Here is a 15,508-nt window from a genome sequence, read left to right as displayed (position 1 = left end):
ATACAGTTCTCAATAGTATAAAAGCAATGCCTTGTTAAATAAGTTTTTTATATCATCGAATTTTTAGTACTATTTAAAACTTCTATCTCAAATGCTCATAGTATTACATATTTCTAAACAGTATATTTTTGCAAAAATAGACGATAAATAGGCATGAATAATAATTTGAACTTGTCGTTGTAAAAAATAAATTAAGCATTAATTTGAAGATTGATTAAATGTGTTATTTAACCATTAACTGTAATTGACGAATATACTCGTCATGAAGAAGTTGTATAATTTTGTGTTGTGGTCATTCATACAAACCATTTACCTTTGGCTATTTAGATTGCAATTTTTGAATAAAAAAGAAAAACCTATCAACTAAACAGAATAGAAGAAAAAAACGTAAAAACTAAACGTATTCTCAACATATCTCTCAAGATATTTAGATAAATTTTAGGCTAGGTCAATATGAAAAAATAATTGTAAGTGGCATTTTACATAACAAATTTTACCTCGATTCTGATTCTGACGATAAAAAAGGGGCAATGTGCTTAATGTGGGCGACACAGTTAAATGGTTCAAATTAATTTCAGAAACGGTGATTTACGGGCCGATTCTGCTGTAAAATAGACCAATATTATGGCAAGTTATTTTACGTTCCAGTTTTCATACAAAATGCAACTAAATACTGTCAAAATGTCATTATCAGGAAATACATGGCAATCAGGCGTCTTACATATAAAATACAACTTTACTCATATGTGATCAAGCCATATCTCAAAGATCCAGCTATGATAACATTGCTTTTTTACGTTTTCTTGACATTTGTGCCTTTTCTAGGTTGGGTTTTTAATTTAAACACCTGACTGCACAGCAACCACATAAGATGTTGACAGTTTTTAGTACCACTTTATTGAAAAATGCTACATAACATAACCTGCCATAACATCAGTCTCTTTTACGGCATAATTGGTTCCTGAAATAGATCATAATTACTAAATAATGATGTATCTACTCGCATTCTTTGTGACAACCTAATTTTTGACCGCTAAATGGAATTTTTTTACTTTTTGCATTAGATCTCCGAAACCACTAGACCTGCCTCCATAAAAATTGATTAATTCTTTATCGTGTCAATACAAGTAAAATGTTTTTTGAATTATTCAAATCGGACGCTCCATTCTCTTAAAAACTGAGTTACCGTTTTTGGCACTTTTTGCCCCGTATCTTCGGAACGGCTAGACCTGCCTTCGCCAAAAACTAATCAGCACGTTTCCTTATCAATACGAAACGAATGTTTTTTGAATTATTCAAATTGTTTTATCCGTGCTCGCAAAATCGTCGACGAAAATTTGTATCTGCACACACATACATACACGCACACACACACACACATACACACACGCACATACATCCATTTTTTGTAAGGTATGCCAAAATGTTCAGAAGGTTCTGAAACGTAAAGATATATAAAAATTTTCATTTTCGATTTTTTTGCGATTACTATAACTTGCTCTACGGGAAGTTAATAAATCGTTTTTTTTATTTTAATTACAATTTGCCACACTTAGGACATTCAGTAATTGTTTTGACTTTATTTATTGCCACCGATTCTCATAAATAAATCGCTTTAAAAATAATTTAAATAACCGATTAAAAATAAAATAGGTTTCATCCGAATTTTACCATCAGCATATTATTTTAATTTGTTATTCACTTGAATATTATCCAAAATGATATAACATTCCAGCAATTTAAATAAAGCATATATACGTTATCATAGACACAACTAGGTAAATGCATTTTTTATGTAAATAACTTATAAATAAATCTACAGAACACTTCTGTTACACATACCTGACTCACTTTCTCTTTCAACGTAAATAACAATAACGCTTAACAAAAACTTCTTCCTTCACACCCACATGTCTTTATTCTTTGTGTTAACACTCTAACACCTGTATGTTGCTTCTGCTCGTTCTGTGTGTCAACTCAGGCCCGATGTGCATCAATATAACGTATGTAACAGTTCCGACACCACCAACAATGGGACGACATCTGCAATAAGACAAAGGACATTTTCACCATGGGTAGTTTGCTGCGGCTGGGCGGTTGGACTCCTGGCTGGAGCAGGGTCCATGTTCTCGGTGACCGCGTTTTACCAGCCTGACAGCGTGGCTGATCCTATGACCTCGGCGTTGTATGCAGGGTTGCATAGGTTTGCCTGGTGCGTTGGCACTGGGTGGCTGATTATCGCTTGTGCCACTGGCCATGGAGGTGAGATTAAGAAATATGACTTATTTACATAGACCTCATACTACGTCCTATAAGCTGTTGAGCTGAAACTACTCCTTACTTTGTATTCTTAGATATGATAACCCAATGGTTAATCCATCCATATTTGATGTTTTATTATTATTAGAATTCATCTAATAGGGCTGACACTTTTTTTATTGGTGCAGCAATGCCGGGCGAGGGCTGATTTCACTTGAAAACATATTGCTATTTATATTTCCAAGCGTAAATCTATTGCTTTTGGATATCAAATCCGGGACCTCTAAATCAAGTCCCGTCGCTCTTAACCGCTTACCTACGGGCAAGTATAGCAAGATAGACTTTTTAATATTTTAATTCGTATAAAATGTCCTATGAGCTATTAGGTTCAATACCTATAAAATCACTCTTATAGACACACTTATAATGTTGTCACAATAAATAATTCACCAATTCAGCTCAATTCTCCAAAGCAAGTAATGCATTCAATGCATTTACATTGAATATTGTCTTTAGGAATATTTCTTCTCAATTTTCTTGAAACTGATCGTTCAATATAATGAATATGAAAACACAATTCTTTACTGTCAATACCAATTAGATTTTAAACTCAATTTTATGATGAATTGGATTACACATATTTCAAATATAATTATTATAGTATGGTATATCTATATGTATAGAAAATTATTTAATTAAACTTAAAATCGATCGTACCTATAACCTACTTAAGTTCAATAATGTTATAACTTCAAATTTTGTGGTTATACCATTTGTCATTTCTATACCACATACCAATTCTTATCAATTTTTTCAAATAATGCTAGAAAAATTTCTAATCATTCAATTTTTATATATCACTATTAGCGCTTTTTAATACGTTATTTTTGGTTCCAAAATATATCTTTCAAGTACGTCAAAATTTTTGTATATAGTACCGAGATTCGATCTGAGTACCTCTTACGTACCTCAAATTTTATGGCCATTTCTCATTTCTATACCACATACCAGTTATTATAAATTTTCTCTAATAATGGTAGAAAAATACTAATCATTTAATTTTTATATATCACTGTTAGTGCTTTATAATACGTTATTTTTGGTGTCAAAAGAATATTTTTCAAGTAAATCAACATTTTTGTATACAATACCGAGATTCAATCTGACATGAGAGGTAAATACTCAATCGGTCATGTCGGCTGTTCTTTTAGAGGCAATGTTTTATCCTTTTAATGAAAGTTTAAATTTATTCTTATTATATTTGATTTATCAATAATACTATATTATACTCTATTATATTAACATTGGAGTAACACTTTCCTCTCCACTATTTGAATGATGTATTTTATCATATTAATTTAATTTTATTGAACTAGATAAGTAATATCTCTTATTTTGAGTTTTGCAACACAAATCCTTGCAAAACTAATGTATTCGGGTAGATAAGGATCCACAAATAGCAAATCTAAAATCGGCTTAAAATATTCCAACACCTCTTGTTCAAGTTTTCGAGTTTCTAACTTTATCGCGATGATAACTTTAAATTGACATATTTACTAACTGAATATATAGTTTTTGTGAAATGTGTTTCATTTACCTTTAACCATCTTTTAACTACATGTATCATTATTTCATTATCTCGACAAACAAAAATCAATTTTTTTTTCAAATGGCCCATCCTTAACCGGTACGCGAGACAAGATCTCAACCTGAAATGACGCATAGGTTGAGGTTGGTGTGCACTCCAGGGTACCCGTCCCGTTGGGTAGGGAACATGGAAATATTTGTACATATGCCGTATAAATCTTCAAATACCCGAGTCTTATGTCTTTTAACTAATCGATAGAGATTTGAACCTTTAGATTGATATGAATTCTAATTCTATTACAGAATAAAGAACTATTAATTCTATTCTATCTCTAATTCTATTACAGAATAAAGAACTGTTAATTCTCATCTTCTTTGAAGTTTTTTCATATGTTAGTACTTAGTAGAAATTATTTTGATACAATAAATGTAGTTTGATGAAATAATTCGATATTTTGATGCAATAAAAGCAGAATAACTAATTCCATATTATTGTGAGAGGTAAAAAATTATTATCCATTTGCACATTCCACATTTCAGTATTTTATTTTTCTAGCAACTTTTTTTCTTAAATGCTTTACATATTTATATCTATTTTCTAGGTTTCTTGAACAAATTGCTGTCATGGCGAGCTCTTGTCCCTCTTAGTCGATTAACTTATTGTGCATATTTGATGAATGGATTGATAGAATTATATGCACTTGCCACTGTGAGAACTGGACGATATATGAGTGTATACACATTGGTAAGTTAATATTTATAAAATTAAAATAGAATTTCCTAGAAAATACCACCAAAACATGCAAACCTATTTAGGGATAATACCCAATAAAATAAGTAATTGAAACAAATTATATGTAATAATTTGTGATCCTAAGAAAATTATGAATAAAACAACTTTTAAATTTATTTATAATTTTCAGTTATCCGACTGTCTGTCGCATTTATGCCTCACATTTTTGGGAGCTCTCATATTGTGCGTAATGTTCGAATCACCGATGCACGGTTTGCAGAAAATTCTTATAGACAAATGTAAGTAAATACAATATCGCTGTCTTTATTTTTATGACATTAATAAATATGTGAGATAAGTTAAAAATATATACAATATAATAAATTTCTATTACCTCTTTCAGTTATGAAATCACCTAAAAAATCTCAGGAGACAAATAATGAAGCGTGATATAAAATTAAATTAGATATAGTACTTAAGCCGCATGTCCTCATAGTTTGTAAGATTTTTGTATATATCAGTATTTAGCTAAATAAATTATTTTATACTCGATTACGAAATCATATTTTATTTTGAATTGGTTTTCAAATGTGGATGTATTTATTCACGCTTGTGTAATAAAACAAAGTCGTCAATGCATTTTAATAGGTATCAAAAGTACAAAGTCAAAATTTCATGTAGTCATATCGAAATTTTGGTGTTTATTAATAAAAACTAATTGCTCTTTGAGATAAAAATAATTTAGGTCAAAATTCAAATCAGTAGAAAGTTTCCATGTTGCTAGTTTAGGAAAACCTTTTAAATTAAATAAATTAACATTTTTCTAAATTTTAAATAATTTATGGCAGCTTCAGTTTACATCAAAATAAACTCACATTATATTTCTTATCAATTTTCATCAGCCCCATCATCATTTCTTTTATCTTCATTTTCAGTCCATTCCCAATCTTTAAGATCATGATCTTCACCATCGATTTCTCTCTCAGTAGTAGGTTCAGTAGCATCTTCTTCATCTAATTCATCATTATATTCGTAATCATGAAGATCATGACTATATTCCTGAGCACTTTCTGAATTTGGATCTCTTTCAGTACTTAGTTCATCATCGAAGCTCATTTCTCTATCAGAAATAGGATTTATATCTTGGCTGTCTTGACTTTCTTGCCGATAATATTGATTTTCATCACCTGCTTCATCTTCATAATCATGAGATACATCAGCAGTTTCTTGTGAATTATAATTATGATATTGATAGTGCACATTATCTTCCTGTTCACTCCCACTAGTTACATTTTCTTCCTGATGCTGATCATCAATATTTTCTAACACTAAATAAAAAGAATTTTAAACAAGTACAGCATTTTGTTTAAATTATGAATTGTTATTTACCTTCGACAGGCTTCTGATCATTTGACGATTTCATGATAATATTTTTTATAGCTTGCATAGGAGTGTCAAATAATAAAGTAACCACAATTGATGCAATTATCACAGCAACAAATTCTAAAACATTAAACTGCAACAAAATTATAATTAATATAAGAATCTATGTAATTAAAATAATAGAAATAGACTACAAAAGATTTCCAATTAGATTTTAAACTCAATTTTATGATGAACTGGATTACTTTAAAAAAAGAGGATCCAAACTTAAAATCAATCGTACCTACAACCTACAGCTCATAATCAATTAGAGGTATTAAATTTTGATATGACATGTTTTTAGAGATTTATATATATATATATATATATATAATATATATTACTAAATTATAAAATACTCACAGATTGCATAACATCAAAAACTGTCGATGATCGATAAGTACCCACATTATAGAAAAATATAATAAACTGTACTAAATATATTGCGTAGGAAATCCTGCTCAGCAGGATCAATGGTCTACTACACAGAAAACTATTTATTGATCCTAAAAAACACAATTCATATTTTTTTATTTCTATTATAAAACTTAATGTATTTTTTATACCTCCATTATTTGTATGACAAGCAAAAATTAGCCAACTTAATGCCAAGGCCCAGGCTACTGAAGATGATGCTGCAAATTGTGCAGCTTCTTCTACATTATACTGGTAATCTCTTTTAGCTAAATGTGCTGGTGCATTAAAAGTCCAACCGAAAAAATATAAAGCACCCAGCCATCCTAATGCTACTATCACCTATTAAATAAATAAGTAAATGAAATACTAATAAATTAAAGGGCATTCTAGAATAGTGAGGAAAAAGTTATTATGAACAACTTTCCATACTAAATATTGAAGAAGCCGTGTGATTAGTGTGCAGTCAGGCGTTTTACTCAGGTTGTCAGATAGAAAACCTAACCTAGAAACCGCTCAAATGTCAAAAAAAAAAACTATCTTAGATAACAGGGTGTTTCTGACACAGCTTCATAACATACGCGTGACGTTGCAGTTTATGTATAAAACGCCCGAATGCACAGCACATACATGACATTTGACAGCATTCAGTAGCATAATGTACGGAAATTGTAGCTTAACATGGCCTTGCCATAACATTTTTCTGTTATGCGGCAGAATCAGTCCCTTAATATGAACTACATGCTTAATGATTTATCCATATAACACGATTTTTTCATTAATATTTAAGATATGTAATTTTTAATTACCTTAGGAAGACGGACATTTTTTTCAGTATTCTTCAACATCACTCCAAGTCCAACACCAGTAAGATACGGAGTAGCTCTATGCAAGCAATTGCATACGTAAGATTGGCAGTTCTTATTAATTGTGAAAGTCTACAATCGTTTAAATTAGAATTACCTATGATTGTATTTTATGACATCTACAATTTGTCTTTTAACTTACGATATTCCATGGAAAATCACTAATGACAATCGATGGTTGAGTGTAGAAAAATATCTCAAACCAACAGACAAGGAATGAAATCCACCAAGTAATGCAAGACCCCACATTGGTGCCTTATATAAAAACCATACTAAAATTGGTGCAAGAATTGTAAGCTGCATGTCCAGAGCAAGCTGATGGGTATGGGTCGCACACTGGATAAAAATAAATTAAAATTAGAGACAAATCATTAGTTGAATATTATTATTAGCGACCTACCATTTCCTCGAAAGGATAGAAGTTCTGTATATATAACAAATTTTTCCATAAATTATCCTGGCACAATCGTGCATTTGCACTGACAACATTTGACCACTGAGGCCCGCCTCCTATGTGGTCCCAAATATAGGCATAAAATAGTACTACAGCTGCCAAAGCAGGAGTGAGTCTACACTAGATAAATATTCCTTTAATTTATTGCAAATTAAAATAAAATACTTTGTATCAATATTATAATTACCGTATATATCGAGTGATAAGTCTTTTAAACCATGAAATTTCACCTTTACTCATCATATCCTTGCTCATATTGTACGCAGACAAAACGCCACTCAATAATAAAAATGTATCTGTATATATCAAAGATACTCTCAGAAAAACACTCCATTGAGAGTTTGCAAGCTGCATAAAAATATTTATGAGTTGATTATAAAATTATCTGATATAATTCTGTGTACCTCAGTTAGGAATGTCCTGTTGAGAAAGGAATCCTAGCAATTGGCAAAAGTTTATGAGCACAGTATAAAATTAAGGTGGTTACAGCTCTGATACCATGAATGCATTGAATGTCATCACTTGTTTGCTCATTTTTCAGTAATTCCTCACATGATCGTTTTATAGAAAATGACATAAGTATTTTGTGACAAAAGCCTGAAATATTTAATTTTTATTATGCACAAAGTTAACAGAAATCTTGTTTTGTATAAATATGCCATCAAAAGCCACTCACTATACCATCTTTTTGTTTTGATGTTGTCTCCTTATATTCAGCAACATCTTCATGTTGTTCTTTGGTATCAGCAACATCTGTCCAGGATTGCCAGCAATCCTCAAGAGTCGCCAAGCATGCAAGTCCAAAGATAAATATATAAAATCCACTGAAATTAATATAATAATTATTATAAACCATATGGACAAATAACTAAATATTCTTACAATTAGAATTTCGAATGTGAGTAAAGAACATATGTGAGTCGTTACATTTTTACCAGCAAAAGAATATGAAGGTGTATTTCCAGGCGCAAATTTCTAATATTACAGATAGTACTTTTTATTTTATGTGAAATTTATATGACTTATTCATATATTTGTTACGTTCAAAAAATATTTAGAACTAGGTGTAAGTGGCATTGTACCTTTTCAACTTCCCGTAGGGTAAGTTATAGTAATGGGCTTAAATTTTTTGCATATCTTCACGTTTTAGAGATTTCTGAACATTTTGGCATACTTAAAAAAAATGATGTGTGTGTGTGCGTGTGTGTATGCATGTGAGGATACATTTTTTTCGTCGACGTTTTCAGGAGTACCGCTCAACCGATTAGAATGGATAAAAAAATATTTTATTCCTATTGATAGAGAGATGTGCTGAATAGTTTTTGGCCAAGACAGGTCTAGCCGTTCTGGTGGTACAAACCAAAGAGTGCAAAAAATAGAAATCAAGTTTTTGAGAGAACTAAGCATCCGATTTGAATGATCCAAAAAGTATTCAATTTGTAATTATGAGGAGAAGTGGTGATTAGATTTTGGCAAAGGCAGGTGTTATCGTTTCGGAGATACGAAGCTAAATATGCAAAAAATGACAGTTTCTGAGAATATCAAGCATCCGATTTAAATGATTCAGAAAACTTTCTGCTTGTGTTGACAAAACGATTGTTTTTGGAGAAATTTTTTTTTAAATTCTTTTTTTCTTATTTTTCAAAAAATATTTTTTTTATTGAATTTTATTACTCGAATATTTCATTATAGTACGGAAAGTTCTAGCAATTTGCTTCAAGTCACGATGCCATACACCACTATTTACTTTTACTTGTCAGATTGACTAGATTCGTAGAGAAAACATAAAAAATTATTTGCAAAAATATTTAATGTTATCACTTACACCAGGAAATTTATCCTACTAAAAACAGTATATTTGAATATTTATTTTGAAAAATTATTTTAAGCAGATTAGATTTTCTGGGTATAACAAGGGCATCTCTTCATTTCCATCGAAAATTTGATAAATAATAATCATATAAAATATCAGATAAAATCATATATTTGGTCATAAAAGCAAAGGAATAAAAACTAGACTTCCAACGAGCCTCTAATACCAATTAATTGCTTTTATTAATATTATTTTTTGTTCTTGTTATTTAGAATTTTTGTAATCATAAACTTGACCAGACCACAAAATATTTTCTAAATATTTCAAAATTTATGTTCTGGTTTGTATATTTCCTGTGACAAACTATCAAATAATTTTACTAGAAACTTACAGAGTGGCTAAGGTTTCGGGAGAATGTCTCCACCATTCTACATGTTTTTTGGTGTAGCACATATCATCTTTGACATCCAATGATATTTTTAATCCTGTCGTCATATTATATGGTGAAATGGCATCAAGAAGAATATCTTCTGCATCTTGAGCGGTGCAAGCACTCGGAAGGCAAATTGCCCAATTGATTGTGGTGAATTTTGGGATGAAGTGGCCAGTCTGGAATAAAATAATAACATTCATATACTATATTAAATAAATTTTTTGAACAAGTACTAAGAAAATATATTTCAAATTATAAGTTATCAGCTGCTATGTTGTTGAAAAATTTGTTCTCTTTTCCATGATCAACTTCTTAACATAATTTAATATTGAACCAACAAGGTTAAAAATTGTATCACAATAATAAAGTCAATGATAGTGAAAGTTAATATAGGTATTATTTCAGTAAATTCATATTATCATCTAATTTAGTAGTAACTCTGCACATTTTATATATTTTTCAATAAAAAGTGAAGTTATTTTTTGGCGATTTTTGTACAAACCTTGTGGCTTTATTTTGTTCCACATGTAATTCTTATTAAATAAGTTATGTTTAAGAATTCCATTCACATTGTTCTCGCAAATTAGTAAAAATCAAAGGAGTACGTGAGCTGAAGCCAACAGATGACCAAATCTGTTAAATGTATCGTCAAACATAAATCAAGGTCGGGCAAATAATTTGCAACACTTTGCGCCGGCAATGAAAAGTTTCGACAAAATAGTTAAGTTGAATCAAAATATATTTGTATAAATTATTACTTCAGTTCAAATTCATATTCAATACAATTAACAGGTAAAAATCTGTCAACTTTGGTACAATGAACAGTCACATGCATAATAGACAAAATTTTCGCCAAAAAACTAAGAAGACATCAAATATAAAAATATATTTGGTAACCTACTATAACTGATTATCCACATTTTTCTTGATGACTACTTTATGTCTAAATTCAGTGATTATCCTCTGTGATAGAGAATAAAATTTTGCTGTTAGTGTTATACTATTAATTATCATAATTTGACATAATAGAATTTTGTTTGAACAAATCTTAAACAAATCCAACGGATGCAATGTTTAAATAAGTTTGAAAGATTTTAGCATTGAGATTATCTAGTAAAAGTAGGTGCAATGGATTACTCAAGCGTTAAAACGCAAACAAAACATCACGTACTGAAATAATCTCTATTTTTAAAGATATTTATAAAAATAACTTGGTATTTGAAATTGATATTATTGATGAGATCTTTTATTAAAAGAATAATTTTATTAGGATTGAAACGAATTAATAGCAAAATTATTAATTGTTATTAATTATTAGGTAGACTAAATTAAAATGTCTTTGTATAGAGATGTAAACTATATCAAATATTTATAGAAAAATAAAAAAATTATAAAATAATTTTTTTTTATTCTTTATTTTATACACAACTGTCTAGTTAAGGACATTTAGTAAATTTGGGGAATTTACAATTGTCAGCCGTAAAGGGACATTGTATACTAAAATGAGATAATAAAATTTGAAGAAAAAAAAGTTCTATAAAATTTATTAATTAAAGAAGCATAAAACCTACATTATTGTTAGTGATTCTTAGTTTAATATATAAATTTGTATGAGTTTCTGTGAAATTATTTAAATAGATTCAGGAGTATTAGAATAAAATGCAACTGAGCATTATTACTGAAATCAAATATTATATTTCCAAAAAATTGGTATGGGTAATTTTATAGGGTATAACATAGAACATATTGAGTTTTGTCTGTTATATAGCTTTTGGTATAAACTAATAATGTAATTCAATATAGAATTTATAATAGCAATTGATGCACGATGCAGCATGCTAAAAAATAAATAACTTTTAAATCAAATGAATCAAAACTATAGTTAGCACAAATTCTAATTGAAACCAATCCTGTGTTTTTTTTTCAATTTATACAAGTGATTCAAGTGTCATTTATAATTTTAAAAATAAATTTTCATATGCATTATTCAAAGAAAAGCTCTGAGATTTTTAAAAACATTTAAGTCTTTCATGCTCAAGAAGTCCCCTCAATTTAACTCTCTGTTGAGCATAAAATACACAAATTATTTAAAAAGCACAAAACCCTTGAAGGGTAAACAAAAGTATTTTTCAACAGTCTTACTTATAGAAAAGAATTAATTTAATTGATTTGATAACCGTGATCATATTGCCAGTTTTATTAAATACAAAGGCAAAACTATAAAGAGAGAAGGTACCTTCTCTCCTTCATAAAGAGAAAAGGTACTATAAAGAGAGAAGGTACCTTCTCTCGAAAAAGCTTACATATTATTTTGGTCAAGATTTGATCAGAGCTTTTACTGTTTAACCCGGGACCCTTTGGGGTAGAGGGTATAAATGTATAAATATAAATACCTGTAATTTATATTAACTAGGTGACTAGCAAAAGTAACGAGAGAAGAAGGTTGTAGAGTGAAGATCAATATATATCGTGAACTAAAAAGTGGTTTCATTCACACATTTTATAGTGATGGAATATTTATAATTCGCAGGCCGCTTAATATCTAATCATTCATAGTGATTCTGGCCATATTTTAAAACTTGAAATAGTATTATTTTAAGTGTTTAATTGTTATATACCGTGAACAAAACACGATTTGTATATTTATCATCATCACACATTGGCCTCAAGCCAGACGTTATCTTGAATTAAGCTATCACTTTATTATATGAAACCTCTTAACATCAAAACAATTCTCTAATACACTTACATCTTTCCTATTGCTCCTGATAAAATTCCTGGCCTGTAATAGATGCACCGGATACCTAGCTCCTTCGGCGACAGCAGCAAAATCAATTTCTGCGAGGCAGTACTTGCCGCGGACGGGGACGGCGGCTTTGTCCTGGTGCACCTTGACGCGGGCGAACGCGTCCAGACAGGCGTCGTAGTCGCCGAGCTGGTTTAAGTTGCCGCGGAGGATGCCTGATGGGAATTTGGGCACTTGCATCCAACACTGGAAATGGAAACAAGGTAAAAATTAAATAGATATTAGAAATAGTTAATATATACAAATTTAAACATGGAAATGGACATTTTTGAATTTCTTTGCCCCCAAGAGCTCAAATGGTTCCAAAGTGATAAAAAACAATTCTCTGAAAGTTTTAGCCCTTAATATTGTCTATTAGATAGAGCGCAATTCAATCAAAGTTTTGTATGGAAATAGCATGAAAAAACTTTCAAAAATTAACTATCTAAAAGTTAATATTAAGAGCTAAAACTTTCAGAGAATTGTTTTTTGTCAATTTTGAACCATTGGGAGCAAGGAAATTTGTAAATGTCCATATTAAGGACCACCCTAATATAAATATATATTTGCTGATATAATTATGTGAGCATTCGGTGCAATATTGTTAAATTTATGAGCCACAGAGTTAACCAAAAGAATTTAATTAATAAAAAGAACAAAAAACATCGTAAATAAATAAATAGTAAAACTGAATATAAAAAAGTTCTATTTGTTCTATTGACTTTATATTATATAATTCACTATAAATTAGTTCAATTATAAATTAATCTTTGTTCTTGCCAAGGCGGTATTTACAAAGAAGATAACGCTACTGGCGAGCAAGTCGAGTCTTGATTTACAGAAAAGGCTAATAAAATGCTATGTTTAAGGCATAGCTCTGTACGGATCAGAGACATGGACAGTAAGCAAGACCGACCAAAACTACCTGGAGTGTTATGAAATGTGGTACTAAAGGTAAATGAAAAATATAAAGCAAAAACATAGGGTGACAAATGATGAAGTACTGAGAAGAGTGGACGAAGAAAGGACTTTACTGAGTACGATCTTTAAAAAAACAGGAAACTGGATCAAACCCCATTCTAAAAAAATATTGCCTTTTACATGACGTCGTCGAGGATAAATTAGAAGGACTAGAAAGAAGAAGAATGCACATGGTTAATGATTTAAACAAAAATTGAAAATAAAGAGAATTGAAAGCTGAAGCACAGGACCAGGAAGCATGGAATCAGAAGTTTGGAAAGAAAAATACATAAAAAATGTATATAAAAAGAGGGAAATAGGGGTAATGGTAATGATAGTTCATTAAAATAATTTTTCACATATTTTATGAAACACATAAAGAAAAATGTATAAATCAGGAAATTTTGTGAGAAATACCTAAATATTCTAAAAACATATAAAAACAAGAAAAAGTATTTAAAGAAGAATGTAAAATTCTTTTCTAGAATTAAATTTCTTAAAGAACCAAGTTTCAGTTTGTCTTTATATCATATTAATAATTATTTTCAAAATAAAATCATGGTTGTCTATAAAAATCAATTTAAATGTAGTGGTTGCTGTGTGATTTTTATATATTAAAGACATTTAATAATTATTATATGATGCAGAACTTTCAATCTCAATCAATCTTTTTTAAAAGGCGCATCAGTTTATTTTTACATCAGTAAACATATACATACTCTGCAGCGCCCAGAGTTTGTGTCCTCTCAGCTGTCTCAGAAATATTTGGCCTTCACGTCGGCATTTGTCGTTTTTTACGATGTTATAATTTGGAGCAAAAGAGGGAAGTGACCTGTATAATATATTAAATTGTTCTTGTTCCAAATTTCCATTTGATTCAGGTGTTGATTCAATAACCTGATCGCTTTTGGCTGCATCCAATTTACTATCAACTTTCTTTTCTTTATCTTGAAGGAGGATTTGACCTTGGTCTTCATGTTTTTGTGTTAGTGTAATTTTGTCAGTTTTTTCAGGTATTTGTGGTTGTTCTACAGGTATTTTTTTAGTTTTATCAGATTTTTTTGTATCAGTATCTAAGTTAGGGGTTTTCTTAGTGGCCTCAGGTTTTGCAGTCTCCTTCTTCTCTTGTCTAATGGCAGTGTCATTTTTTAGTTCTAATTTATCCTTCAATAATATATCATCTTTCTTCTTTGTAATTTTTAAATCTGGTTTCTTGCCATCGGTTTTAGTTTTCTCCGGAATTTCTTTTTCTTTAATAGTTACAGTTTTATCAACTTTAGACACTGATATGTCTAATTTTTGGTGTTCTTGTTTTAGAGGTTTTGGCGATTTAGTAGTATCACTTGGTTTTGTCACATCGTTTTGAATAATCTTGTCAGTTTTTGGAATTGCTTTGTCTTCGACAGTTTTAACTTTTGCTTCCACTTTCTTAACTTTTGGCAGTAATTTTTCAACTTTAATATCATCTTTTTCGTCAGAAGTTTCCTCAGATTTAACAAGTTGTTTCTTCACCACGTTTTCCACCTTGTGTATTATTAGTTCCTCAGAATCATCTTCAACCGATATAAATGATTTTTCGTCCACATGTACTTTCAGAGGTTTAAATTTAAATTCACTTCTATCAGTATGATCAGTTTCAGTAGTTTCTTTGTCTTTTAAATCTCTATTAAGATGCAATTTGAAACCATCACATAATATAATAACAGAACTTATTACACAAATTAGTAGTAACAATAATTTAGGTGAACACATTTTATAAATCACATTTTTATAAGTCACTCA

General features: G+C 30.0%; 2 protein-coding genes and 1 pseudogene across 2 annotated transcripts in view; 1 reads left to right on the top strand and 2 right to left on the bottom strand.

Moving 5' to 3' along the window:
• LOC113370957 (nose resistant to fluoxetine protein 6-like) overlaps positions 1 to 2,125 on the bottom strand; it is a 28,765-nt gene extending 26,640 nt beyond the window's left edge. The window contains exon 1 of the mRNA XM_026611623.1: positions 2,071 to 2,125. Within this exon, the coding sequence (XP_026467408.1) occupies positions 2,071 to 2,125 (55 nt within the window). The remainder of the gene's footprint in view (positions 1 to 2,070) is intronic.
• LOC113370956 (O-acyltransferase like protein-like) lies at positions 2,124 to 5,029 on the top strand. Its single transcript, XM_026611622.1, has 4 exons — positions 2,124 to 2,262; positions 4,449 to 4,591; positions 4,770 to 4,878; positions 4,983 to 5,029. Exons 1-4 carry the CDS (start codon positions 2,124 to 2,126, stop codon positions 5,027 to 5,029), a joined length of 438 nt encoding a protein of 145 aa, XP_026467407.1.
• Positions 5,030 to 5,336: 307 nt separating this feature from the next.
• LOC113370456 lies at positions 5,337 to 15,493 on the bottom strand (annotated as a pseudogene).
• Positions 15,494 to 15,508: the final 15 nt, after the last annotated feature.

This window comes from Ctenocephalides felis, unplaced genomic scaffold, assembly GCF_003426905.1.
Source record: "Ctenocephalides felis isolate EL2017-DRISC unplaced genomic scaffold, ASM342690v1 CF-g0.4_SCAFFOLD_01492, whole genome shotgun sequence".
Lineage (NCBI taxonomy): Eukaryota > Metazoa > Arthropoda > Insecta > Siphonaptera > Pulicidae > Ctenocephalides > Ctenocephalides felis.
Note: the sequence above shows the minus strand (reverse complement) of the source record. Positions and strands in the feature narration are given on the sequence as shown.

Bases quoted from the DNA above. Each gene is read 5' to 3' on its own strand.
- LOC113370956 (XM_026611622.1), top strand. From the start codon at position 2,124: ATGTTCTCGGTGACCGCGTTTTACCAGCCTGACAGCGTGGCTGATCCT. The intron at 2,263-4,448 runs GTGAGATTAAGA...TCTATTTTCTAG, and splicing joins TTGTGCCACTGGCCATGGAG to GTTTCTTGAACAAATTGCTG. The intron at 4,879-4,982 runs GTAAGTAAATAC...TACCTCTTTCAG, and splicing joins GAAAATTCTTATAGACAAAT to TTATGAAATCACCTAAAAAA.